Raw genomic sequence first — 13216 nt, forward strand, 5'->3', positions numbered from 1 at the left:
TACCTTGCTTTCCACAAGGGCCTTGAGAGACATGGCTCACAGGTCCTAACCTCTTTCTATGAGGGCTTGCAAAGCCTTGTCTGCACGTAGGATGCGACTTTGGGTGTATGTCACCACTCTGTGGAGCGAGAATGACATAACTCATTAAGTCAGAAATATCTTCCCATCCCTCAACAGGGTCTCCTCCAGACCCCCGGACAAAATGGCCCATCATTTAGAATGGTCACCACCACTTTTTTGCCTGGTATTCGATGCAATTTAGATAAATTGCACTGGGTTCCTGCTAACTAGGTTCCAGTGCCAGATCACTTTCCCTAAACTGTGCACCTGTACCCCAATTGGCAATACATTTAGCACCCTCTGCAAGTCCTTAGTAAATGGTACCATTAGTACCTTGGGCATGGGGTAATAAAGAAGGTCCCTGAGGGTTGCAGCATGAATTCGGCCACCCTAAGGGACCCCTCAGCAAGATTATACAGACTGCCATTGCAGGCTGTGTGTCTTGGTGCAGACAAAAGGAAAACATAACATGGCACATAGCTCTGTGTGCCATGCCTGCAGGCACTGCATGCAGTATAGGTAGGTCACCCTAAGGCAGTCCTTAGAGCTCAAAGGTAGGGTACACTATGCTACATGTGTGGGAGTAACTGCATGAGCAGATATACCCCTGAATTGTCCAGTTCAATTACTACTAGTACAAGTGACTAGGGGAGGCATTGTAAGTACATTTGCTGGACACTGGTCAAAAACGAGTTCCCCAGCTACATGATGGCTTAACTGAAATCTGGTATCAAACATTTTGTATTAATAATTCCACACTGATTCCATTGACAGATTTATTAATACATGCACCCAGAGGGCACCTTAGAGGTGCTCCCTAAAAACCTACCCACTATAGTGAGCTGGCTGACTGGTTCTGATCAGCCTGCCACGGCAGACTAATTTCTGATCCCCAGTGGTGAAGGCCTACACTCTCAGGAGGTGATGAACAAAACATGTTCTGGCAGGAGGTGTTTCCACCTCCTTTAAACAGGATGACCTGTAAATTAGCATTCAAAGTCAGGAGGCTTCAAAGAGCCCACTGCCTTTGGTATGCAAATCTGGCTTTTCTCAGAGGTGAGGGGCTGCTGTCGTCCCCCTCCCCGACCAGGGCCCATTTGATGCCTGGACAGGCTGGAACAGTAGTAGTCAGAGAGGCGTGTTCACCCTCATGCTGGTTCCACCCCATAGGTGGGCTACCCGGTGTGGATACAAAATGGAAATGTCTTCCATCTTGGTGATGGCAGAATTAGGAGCTGGCCTGAGGTTGAACAGTTCAGATCTTGATGGACAGCACAACAGAGACGCGGTATGTCAACAAGCAAATGGGAATGGGGTCTTACCTCCTTTTCCTGGAAGCGTTGAAACTGTAGGTTTGGGCTTACCATCAAGTAATCTGGTTCACTGCCTATCACGTGATTGGGCTCTCTGAATGTCAGAGCCCACAGCCCTAGCCGGCGTTATCTTGTCAATCATCATTTGTAACTTCTACTGGAGATAGTCCAGTACATCTTTGCCCAGTAGGACATTTGTCAGGTGGACTTGTTTGCCTCCTTAGAAAATGCTAAATGTCATCCCTTCTGCGCCCTCCAGTATCTGTTGAGAGGAGCCTTAGGGATGCTTTTCATTTGAAGTAGAACATTTGGCTGCATTACGTGTTTCCTCCATACACTTGATTCCTCGGGTTCAGAGGAGAATCCACCAAAAGTGGGCCCCAAGTCATTCTCATTGCCCTGGATCGGGCAAGGAGGGTGTGGTATGCAAACCTTTTGCGCTTTTTAATATGTCCCCTACTGAGACTTTCCTTCAGGCTGGACCTTCTCTTCCAATGGGAAGGAAATGATTATCCACCCCAGTCTCAGAGGCCTCCATCTACATGTCTGAAGATTGAGCGGGGATATCTGAGTTCATCTGCCACGAGAGATGGTAGACATCATCTTGTCAGCTTGAGGCCAGGGTAACACAGGTTCTGCAATATAGACTTACCCTTGCCCAGAGGGGATGTGTGGTAGGCATTTAACTACTTTGTGCATTTAGCTGCATTGTTCTCATTCCTCTGTGTGCCAAATCAGCTATCCCTTTTTAAATCCCCCATTATTATAATTTTTTTGAAGGGGTTGACAAACATGTAACTTTAAGCCCATTTTCTTCTGACACGTTTGGACCTTAATTTGTTTTTGACTTTTCTTATGGGGACTCCATTTGAGCCCTGCAAAGTTGTCCCTTACAGATGCTGACTGTCAAAAACTGGTTTTGGTGGCTATCACGTCAGCTAGATGGATGAGTTTGTTGCAGGCTCTTAGGTCCTGTACCCTTCCTCCTTTCCCCCGACAAATTGGTGGTGTGAACCAAGGCTGCTTTCTTGCCAAAAATAGGGATCCCTTTCCATTTGGGTCAGTATCACCCTTCCAACTTTTTACCCGTCACCCATCCCACTAAGGAGGAGCTGTGGCATAAGTTGTCGTACCATGGACATGCACCTGGATGACCAGCTCTTTCTTGAAAACTGTGGTGCCAAAAATGGTAAAGCAGTGCAGAAGTGAACCCTTTCGAGATTGACCATTCTCTGCATCATAAACTGTAATGATTTGGCCAGAAAGGATTCTCTGATAGGGATTAGAGCCCATTCCACCAGAGCTAAAGTCACCACTTCTGCCCTAGCCAGAGGTGTTCCCAAGGCAGAGATCTACAGGGTGGCATCCCTACACACCTTCGCCTAGCGTTATTGCCTGGATTCTGAAGTGAATAGGTATGACCACGTAGCTAGATCTGTTTTGCAGGATTTTCATGTTTGAGGCATGTGGGCTGCTGAATTCATATCTGTGCATAGATCGCCGCCTAGTGTTGGGTCCGGATGATTGCACATTGTTGTCCTGGAAGAGTCTTCGAAGTATCACGAGATAGGTGGCTCCTCCCCTGGACTACAGTGCGCATGGGCATCCTCTCCATCCGCAGATTGTTTTTTTCCGCCATTGGGTTCGGATGTTACTATCTTAGCTCAAGTTAGGAAAACTTCTTTAAAGCCAAAAGGCTTTCGACAGTGTCGGTATCGTTTTGTTCGGTACCGGTTCCTTTCTTTCGAGAGGACATCGAGGACTTGGTCGAATTTCTTTCCACTCTCGACCCGATCTTCTATCTACGATGGAGAGAAGTCCATTCAAGAGGTGCCCTCTTTGCAATGCAAAATACCCGCGCATCGATGTCCACCCGGTGTGCAACAAGTGCCTGTCCCCGGATCACAACGAAGCCAACTGCATGGCCTGTGCCCGGTTCAGGTCGAAGAAAACCCTTCGGATTCGACGCGCGGCTCGACTGGAGTCCAAAAAGTCAGCGCCTGTTCCAGAAAACATCTTCGGGACCGAAGACGAGGAGGTCGTTGATCTGGAGGATCAGGAATACTGCTCCGATCCGGCTTACGGCCCTGAGTCAGAGTATGACGCCGGAGACGAGGGAGCGCAGGAAGAAGACGAACACATTGTCGAAGAGGTAGGAGACGACGCACAGGCCCTTGGGGCCGTCGAAGATAGCTCAGGCGAGGAGCTAGGCCCTTACGGATATACGGGGGCCGACGTTGACGCACTCCACACGGCTCAGGTCGAGGGATCGCCACTAGGCCTTACCCAAGATCTACAGTCTCGTTCTACAGCCCCGCATAAAGGCCCGGCTTCGAACATTAATATTGAGCCATCGGTTTCAAACCCTACATCGGTCGATCCTAAAGTGTCGAAACCGAAAGTGTTACTGCAAAAAACGAAACCGAAAGTGCAACCAACTTTGGTCGGCTCCAAGGCCTCAAACCCCTCGGAGCCGAAGAAACACAAAATGGCCGTCGATACCGGAAAGCTCAAGAAGGTCATCGAACCGACGGTTGGGGCACCGGCGACTAAGGTCAAGGCTGTCGAACCGACGAAGTCGACGCCAAAAGGAGTTGGCACACACAAAAGACTCGAACCGAAAGACGGAATCGAACCCCGGTCGAGGCCTGCGGACAAGACGAAGACTGGCTCCAAGGACCCTGTCGAGTCGACGCATCAGAGTCCATTCATAGCCAAGCAAGTGTCGGAGTCCCTCCAACGCATCAATGAAAAGGCTACAGCGGTCGGGTCAAAGAAGGCCCCGACACCAAAACTGGTCGGACACGTTCACACCGCGTCGGCGCCGATCAAATTCGGGTTGCCACCCCCAGTGCGTCCAAAGATGTTCGATCCTAAAAGAGGTTCCGGCGCCGTTCCTCAAGTGTCGACGGCACTGGAGGCTACGGAGGAGCCTGAAGACCAGGACTCCAGGCAGTACATCGACTCAGAAACTGGTAGACTGTCCATATATAAAAGGAAAATTATTCCAGAAACACCCATGGAGTCGTATAAAATTCCTTTGAAGAAAAAAAGGGTCTCTGCAGCGTCACCTGCTCTTGTGGAACCCCTCCATTCCTATGGCCAACAACCACAGACTTTTTCGCCCACATACTCGGATGTGGATGCAGGGGATGTCGAACATGAGGATGACCCCTATCAAGTGGACACTGATCCCGAGGATCAAAACCAAACATGGGCAGACCCGGCTGACTCTAGGGATCCGCAAGCTGGCCCTGACACTCATATGTACAGTGTAAAAACATCTCCAACTGAGGACACTACTGCCTTTAACGCCCTTATTGAACGGGCGGCCAGTAATCATAACGTAGATCTACATGCTGATCCTGTGGATGAGGACTTTCTGGTTGACACCTTTTCCACTTCTGAAAGGACAGTCAAGACCCTGCCCATGCTAAAAGGAGTCCTTAAGCATGCTCCTGACATCTTTAAGGACACCACTAGGGCCAGGGTAATAAACCCCAGGATAGAGAAAAAATATAGACCGGCACCTGTGGACCCTACGTATATAAGGGGACATTTGCCATTGGACTCATTGGTTGTTTCTAATGCACGAAAGAGGGCGAACTCCCAGACTACAGGTGATGCTCCTCCTCCGGACAAAGAGTCAAAAGTACTGGAAACTTCTGGGAAAAGGGTGGCTGCGCAGGCGGCTAACGTCTGGCGCATTGCTAACACTCAGGCACTGTTAGCCAGGTATGACAGGGCACACTACGATACCCTTGAGACACTACTGCAACACCTACCAGATCAGTACAAAGAGGGTGCAGAACTACTGATACAGGAAGGAAAGCTTATAACCAATGCTTCCATCAAGTGCGCGCTTGACGCAGCTGACACTGCAGCCAGGGCCATAAACACTAGCGTTATGTTGCGGAGGCATGCATGGTTGAGAATCTCGGGATTCAAATCAGAAATACAAACTTCTATCCTCAATCAGCCAGTTAATCCGGACTTCCTGTTTGGACCTGAGGTTGACACCACCCTTGAGAAGATTAAGAAAGACACAGAGACTGCAAAGTCTATGGGGGCTCTGCAGTCACAGCAGTTTCGGGGTGGCTCCTTTTGTCGCTCCAATGCTAGGGGCCCTTCAAGAGGCCAATCCGCACAACAAACACAGTACAATAAAGGCAGTACACAATCCACCTACCATAAAACCGCCCATGGTGGATATCGTGGAAACAACATCAAAGGCTGAGGCAGAGGAAACAACTGTTCCAGATCCTCTGCCAATACCAAACAGTGACGCCTTGTCACTGCCCCCCGACCATATAACACCTGTCGGGGGGCGACTACAGCAGTTCCTGCCGGTCTGGAAATCCATCACCACAGACAGGTGGGTGAGAGACATTGTCCAGTACGGGTATTGTCTGGAATTGACGACCACTCCACCCAACATCTCACCAAGACACCGTCCTATGTCCGCAGAGCACTTACACTTATTGCAGCAGGAAGTCGTCTGCATGCTACAAAAAGGAGCCATAGAGTTTGTGCCTGTAGAAGACCAGGGCTCAGGGGTGTACTCTCTGTACTTTCTAATACCAAAAAAGGACGGGTCTCTCAGACCTATATTAGACCTCAGACCTCTGAACGCTTACATTCTGTCAGAGCATTTCCATATGCTCACCTTACAGCAGGTTCTGCCGTTACTCAGTCAGGGAGACTTCCTCGCAACACTGGATCGCAAAGATGCGTATTTCCATATACCCATACACCCGTCACACAGACGGTATCTCCGGTTCACTATCCAAAATCAACATTATCAGTTCAAAGTCCTCCCTTTCGGAGTAACAACGGCGCCCAGAGTCTTCACAAAGTGCCTGGCAACAGTAGCGGCACACCTCAGGAGGCGGCACATACATGTCTACCCTTATCTGGACAACTGGCTTATTCAAGCGAAGTCGGCCCAGCAGTGTGCCAGCCACATGTCCCACACCATTCATCTTCTTCACAGTCTGGGATTCTCGCTGAACTATCCAAAGTCGCATCTTCAGCCCGCCCACGTGCGACAGTACCTGGGCGCGACAATAAACACTCTGGCAGCCACAGCTCAGCCGAATTCGGCGAGAATAAACGGCATGCAATTGCTGATCCAAAAATTCCACCCCCAACACTCGCTTACAGCAAAAGTGTTCATGCAGTTGATAGGCATGATGGCCTCCTGCATCTCCATAGTCCCGCACGCGAGGCTACATATGCGTCCGCTTCAGGAGTGCTTGGCACGTCAGTGGAATCAGGCTCAGGGGCAGGTAACAGACCTAGTGTTGGTGAGCGGTCGGGCATACAACTCTCTGCATTGGTGGAACCCACAAAACCTTTGCAAGGGCCGACCGTTCCAAGAGCCTGTGCCACAGATCATACTGATGACGGACCCGGCTCTCCAGGGATGGAGAGCTCATATACTCCACCACACAGTGCAGGGGCTATGGACAGCACAGCAAAAGAAGATGCACATCAACCTTCTGGAACTGATGGCAGTCTTCATGGCAATGAAAGCTTTCAAGGTACACTTGTGCAACAAGGTCGTGTTGATCCGGACGGACAACATGACTGCCATGTACTACATACAGAAGCAGGGAGGAACACACTCTCCACAGCTGTCTCATCTGGCTCAGAGCATGTGGAAGTGGGCCATTCAGCGGAACATCTTCCTCATGGCGGAACACCTCCCGGGCAAGGACAACCAGATGGCGGATCTGCTCAGCAGACACAGCCACCAAATGCACGAGTGGGAGATACATCCATCAGTACTCCACCCGTATTTCCAGCAGTGGGTCATCCACAGATAAACCTGTTCGCCACAAACGAAAACGCAAAATGCCAAAGCTTCGCCAGCAGATTTCCGCATCCACAGTCGCAGGGCAATGCGATATGGATGAACTGGTCAGGCAAATTTGTGTACGCTTTTCCCCCAGCACCTCTAATACCGCTGGTGAAGCGCAAGCTGAGGCAACACTCAATGACTCTCATCCTGGTTGCTCCAATGTGGGCACGCCAACCATGATACACCACGTTTCTAGAACTGTCCGTGGTACCGCATCAACGGCTGCGCCTCACACCCAGGCTTTTGACGCAGAGCTATGGCGACATTCAGCATCCAGATCCGCAACAGCTCAACCTGGCGATCTGGCTCCTGAGGTCTTAGAATTTGGCTACCTCAACTTGCCCTCCGAATGTATGGATATCATCAAGGAGGCAAGGCGACCCACAACCAGAGCATGCTATGCGTCTAAATGGAAAAGGTTTGTCGTGTATTGTAACAACAATCACTTTAACCCGCTAGATGCATCAATTCCAAACATCATCTGTTATTTGTTGCATTTATACAAATGTAATCTGGCGTACAGTTCCATTCGTATCAATTGTCTGCATTAGCAGCTTACCTTCAAAACAGGCAGCACCTCTCCCTATTCAGGGTGCCTGCCATTAAGCATTTCTGGAAGGTCTCAAAAGAGTGATCCCTCCCAGACACCCACCTTCACCCGTCTGGAACCTCAATGTGGTCCTCACCAGATTGATGGGACCACCCTTTGAACCTTTACACTCTTGCGAGATTAAATTTCTGACCTGGAAGGTGGCCTTCCTTATAGCCATTACCTCTCTGCGGAGAGTTAGTGAACTCCAGGCACTAACCATTCAGGAACCATTCATACAAGTCCACGCAAATAGGGTGGTACTACGCACCAACCCTACATTCATGCCTTAGGTGATTTCGCAGTTCCACATGAACCAATCCATTGAACTGCCAGTTTTCTTTCCTAATCCAGAAAATGTCGCGGAAAGATCCCTTCACACGTTAGATGTCAAAAGGGCTCTTATGTACTATATAGACAGAACGAAGGATTTCAGGAAAACAAAACAGCTTTTTGTTGCCTTTTCTCCACAACACAAAGGCAACCCCATTTCAAAAGCAGGAATAGCCAGGTGGATCGTTAAGTGTATACAGATTTGCTATGCTAAAGCTAAACGCACACTAACCATTCCTCCAAGGGCACACTCCACACGTAAGTTAGGAGCGTCCATGGCTTTCCTGGGGAATATTCCTTTAGAAGAGATATGTAAGGCAGCCACATGGTCCACCACACATACATTTACGAAACACTACGGCGTAGATGTGCATTCTAAACCGCAAGCAGCTGTAGGACAGGCTGTTCTCAGAACTCTTTTTCAGACTGCTGCAGCTGGCACGGGCAGCCGCCGCTAACAGGAGGGACTGCTATATAATCTATGCACAGATATGAATTCAGCAGCCCACATGCCTCGAACCGAATATGCTACTTACCAGTATGCATCTGTTCTTGGCATGTAGGGCTGCTGACATTCATATCGCCCACCCTCCTCCCCGGCGCCTGTAGCAGCTGTAGCATTCAGAATTACTATTTAGCATGGACATCACTCACTGTATTACACTCCATCTCTGCCACAATGGCGAAAAACAATCTGAGGATGGAGAGGATGCCCATGCGCACTGTAGTCCAGGGGAGGAGCCACCTATCTCGTCATACTTCGAAGACTCTTCCAGGACAACAATGTGCAATCATCCGGACCCAACACTAGGTGGCGATCTATGCACAGCTATGAATGTCAGCAGCCCTACATGCCAAGAACAGATGCATACTGGTAAGTAGCATATTCGTTCCAACCTACCATCAACCTTCCTCCAGGGTCAGGGTATTGCTCTGGAATACGTTGTACAGGCTGGTATCTGGAGGTAGAAGTATTCATCAGAAGAAAAATTTACTTCCCTGTGGTAAGAATCTCTCTGGTGGATACTCTTATCAACCGGCAGATTCCTCACTTACCCACCCACCTCCCTGTTAGATGGATGTGTTTATAATGAAAGTTAATAAGATCCCAGTTTTCTACTTTGGTACTGCATAACTTGATCAATGTCAGTCCATCTGCTCCCCCGGAAGTCTTGGAGAAAATGGATGGAAACCAATGTTAATGTGCTAAGGGAGGGCGCTATAAAGCTTTGGTGAGGTAACCTGACACCACTTCTGCCGTCGTAAGAAAGCCAGTGCCCTCCACTGGCAACATGAGACCTTTGAAGTTATCCCGGATCCAGTCTGACTCCTGGGATTATTCTGCAGTTGAGGACTTTGCATGTAGTCCGACTATCCACCAAAAAGATTGTCCACCAGTAAGTAATACTGTGCAGTATTGACCACAGAATACTAATTAAAACCCTTAACAAATCCTCAACAGTTCAAAGAATCAATATATGCTCCAGTCATGAGGTAGCAGTTTCACAGGCTACTAGCACAACAGAAAAACATGAAGATAATGAAGAACTAACTGGCCATGGATCATGAAAAAAAGGACTGTAGACACTCAAGGCTTCTTTAAGGACTGTAAGGGGCTTCTATTGGTGATCTTTTTGTTCTGTTATGTTTTTTCAGCCTCCATTTTGATTTGAAAGTATATTATTTTTTGATAGTGCCTTCTTACTGCAGATTCCTCACCTTGTAACTATCTTCAGCATCAGGCTGGATTGGGAAAATGTAATAGCAGTTCCTTTGCGCGTCGACAGGTTGCTCCATGCGGCTCTGGATTGGGTCTGTCGGTCCCAGATTTGATGTTTGGCCCACTATAAGACCGCCACCTCCGAGTGCTGTCAGTTCCTTACTTTCTGCACCTTCTGAGGCAGATCTGAAGCTTGAAGTACTGTCTATTGACAGAACCTTCCCTCAGGATAAGATTTTTGTTTCCAACTAAATTCTTGTAGTGTGACGATATGGGCCGCAAAACTACAGGGCTTAAAACAGTTTCCAATGGATGCCGATGATAGGCACAAAGTCAGCCTGTGGTATCTCCGCTCCACACATGAGACAGTCATGCTCGTGTTGGGCTAAAATGAACTGTAAGGCAATTCGAGACCTGCTGTTAAGCTCTGAAAGAAGTGGTGGAAGCGTTCCTGAACCCAGTCGAGGACACTATCGCGTTTCCGCTCCCAGATCTGAGCCAGAGACCATTCAACATCGAGATCTAGTAGTTCAGGTAAGTCAGAGAAACACAGAAATTGAAGCGTAGGTCTCCATCATCCCGCTACTCCCATCGACTGATAGCCTGGGTATTACTTTGCCTCAGAGCTTCTCTAAGGTGCGAACTTCACGAGTGCTTACGCTCAACTTCGTTCTCCCTCCAAGACATCCACGAAGTAATCTTTGGTACCCCACTCAATCCTCTGGAGCACCTTTGGGCCCCATGGATTAGAAGTAGTAGCTGGTTGGTGGCCCATCAGAAGATCCATCCCCGACGGTGCCACTCGACCTCCGCCTGTGGTACGTGATCCCATCCCATGCTCAGACCCGACCTCTAGCACGGTGCCGCCGGTTCCAGTCCTGGTGCAACATCCCACGCTGTCTCTGGTGCCCAAACTGATGCCACGAGCCAGAGCTGCGACACAGATGCTGAACCCAGGTCTGATATTTTTATTGGATTTGGAAGCCCCAACACTGATTTCAACTACATTATTTTTGTATTTTCTGATGTGGTTAAGAGGTTTTAAGATCTGGGAGAGGAAGGGGATGCATTTTTCTGATGAGGCAATGATTTGGAGGACCTACAAGATGCCAGTGGGTTGGATACCTCCCTGCACATTGACGTAGATTCACCTAACCCTATGTCCACAGATGAATCTGCCTCCATTGAGACAGTCACCAGGAGGGGTGTGGAAGTTATTGAACTGAACTAAACAATGCAGGAGAAAAAGACTTGTATGATGACTGAGGCTCTCAACCCAGCAGGTACCACTCCAGAACCTATTCTCTTCAATGAGGCCTTAGTATATGTGCTTGTAGGCAATCTAGGACAATCTATCTCTCTGCTGACTTTCTATGCTCCACATCACCCCTCTGAGGCAGAGGAATGGCTTTATTGACTTGACCCTCAAGAGGGCTCCTAGTTTTTACATCGATTAAACAGCAGAATACCAACAAGATGACCAACTTATTGTTGGCTTCACTGGAGCGAAAAAGGGAAACGCGCTAAAGAAGGGGACCAACCCACAGTAGATAGCACTAAGCATAAAGTTCTGCTATGGGTGAGCCTAGAAGTAACCCCCAGAAAGGTTATGTGCTCACTTTTATCAGAGCAATAATGGCTACCAATGTGCTGGCACTCTGTGTGCCACTCATGGATGTTTGCCAGGCTGCTACATGGGCATACTTCTACACAGTCACAAACATTACTGACTGGACAACCAGGTCCGGCAGGATGGCCTCTGCAGTATTTCATGATCTGAGTCATTCCACGGACCCACCACCTATGGGGCGGTGGGGGATGGGAAGAACAGGAGGGGGAGGGGGGGGGGGGGAGAGTCGGTTACTGTTTTTGTATCTATTCATAAGGTGAGGGAAGTGTATCAGAACCAAGTAACTTGCCTTAGGCAACACCTTTTCTGGTAGAGACTCTTATTTAACTGCCCATTCCCCCTCCCCGTTCTGTGGAATGGGCTGATACAATCCATTAATAAGATCCCAAGACTATAGGCCAGCACACTATACTTTTGATTCCATTTGCTCAGTGAGCGAAGGCCTGGATGGAGATCAGAAAGAAAATGTCAGCGCGCAGCACTGACACAGTGATCCAGTGTCCCATCCAGACCGGACATGGAGCCTCACGTCTCCTGTTGATGCAAAAGGGAATCGCCATTCAAGTTTTCGGATCCAGTCTAGTGCCTGGGTAAATTCCAAATGTGAGGAATCTGTAGATAGATCAAGGCTCTACTGGAAAAAAACATTACGGAAGCGAAGTAAATTGTTCTTTGAATAAATACAGTAAATCTGCAGAAAATATATATGGTTTTTATAAATTGTTACATTTTCTTAAGGAAGAGTATAATACAAGTGAATGCCTAACATCTTTACTTCAACTTTGGAAGCCAATACAATGTTTTCCTTTTTTAGATCAATTGCAAAGGAGTTGGCTGACTGGCTTATTAGCAACAACGTAATCGAGCACATTTTTGGACCAAATTTGCACATAGAGGTTTGTGAAATCAATTCATAATGTAATCTGTGTAAGCAATACAGTTATACAACTCATGTATTTTGGTGAAAAGATTACAAGAAGACACTGTTTTTGCCAATGATTAGACTGCAAACGTGGCTGTGGCTGTGTATGGTATCCCAAAACAGACCAATTTCTCAAAACGTTTTGGCTTTATAGTATTAAATTTGTATATTGAGCATCATCACTGAATACATTTCAACAGTCAGTAAAAAGAAAACACTAAGGCAACATTTCATGTGATTATTAACCATTTCCCAACCCACAGAGCAGTAATACAAATAGTCTAAAATAGATAGGTTATACATCCCCTTTTTTTAGAACACAGTGGCTTGACCCTTGTAGGTGAAGGAGAGGGAAGCGTAGCAGCAAAAAATTGGCCCTACAGAAGCAAATAATAAAAAAAAATTACCAGAAAGAACCTCTCAAGAACAGCACATCCTCCCAAACAATATAATCCATGACTAGTCCTGTCCCCAAAATAGGTTGCTTGCCATTTAAGAAATCCCTCCTCTGCTTTCAGGCCATAAACAGAAGATCTGTCAGCCTCTGATTGTGAAAAAATAGGTATTCTTCTCCAGTATTCTGCTTTAAGGCATCACTGGGAGGCCCACTGAGGCCATGATTCCTTGTACATTTCTTTCTTTCTTGAGTTATCGTAGCACGCTTTATCAGGTTTGTGTTTTGCGATCAAATCTGGAAAGAACATTGTAATATCTCCCAGCTTATTTTTTCTTTACTGCTGGTCATAGGAGCCATTTCTCTTCTTCTGCCATGGCCTCTCAACTCAC

The 13216-nt window shown here is 47.8% G+C and overlaps 1 protein-coding gene across 2 annotated transcripts in view; it reads left to right on the forward strand.

Annotated features, from left to right (window-relative positions):
* Nucleotides 1-13216, forward strand: part of USP34 (ubiquitin specific peptidase 34) — a 2681755-nt gene that overhangs the window by 188547 nt on the left and 2479992 nt on the right. For both annotated transcript variants that reach the window (XM_078649291.1, XM_078649292.1), the window contains exon 9: nt 12323-12404. In XM_078649291.1, coding sequence (XP_078505417.1) covers nt 12323-12404 — 82 coding nt within the window. The remainder of the gene's footprint in view (nt 1-12322; nt 12405-13216) is intronic.

Source organism: Lissotriton helveticus, chromosome 6 (genome assembly GCF_964261635.1).
Source record: "Lissotriton helveticus chromosome 6, aLisHel1.1, whole genome shotgun sequence".
Lineage (NCBI taxonomy): Eukaryota > Metazoa > Chordata > Amphibia > Caudata > Salamandridae > Lissotriton > Lissotriton helveticus.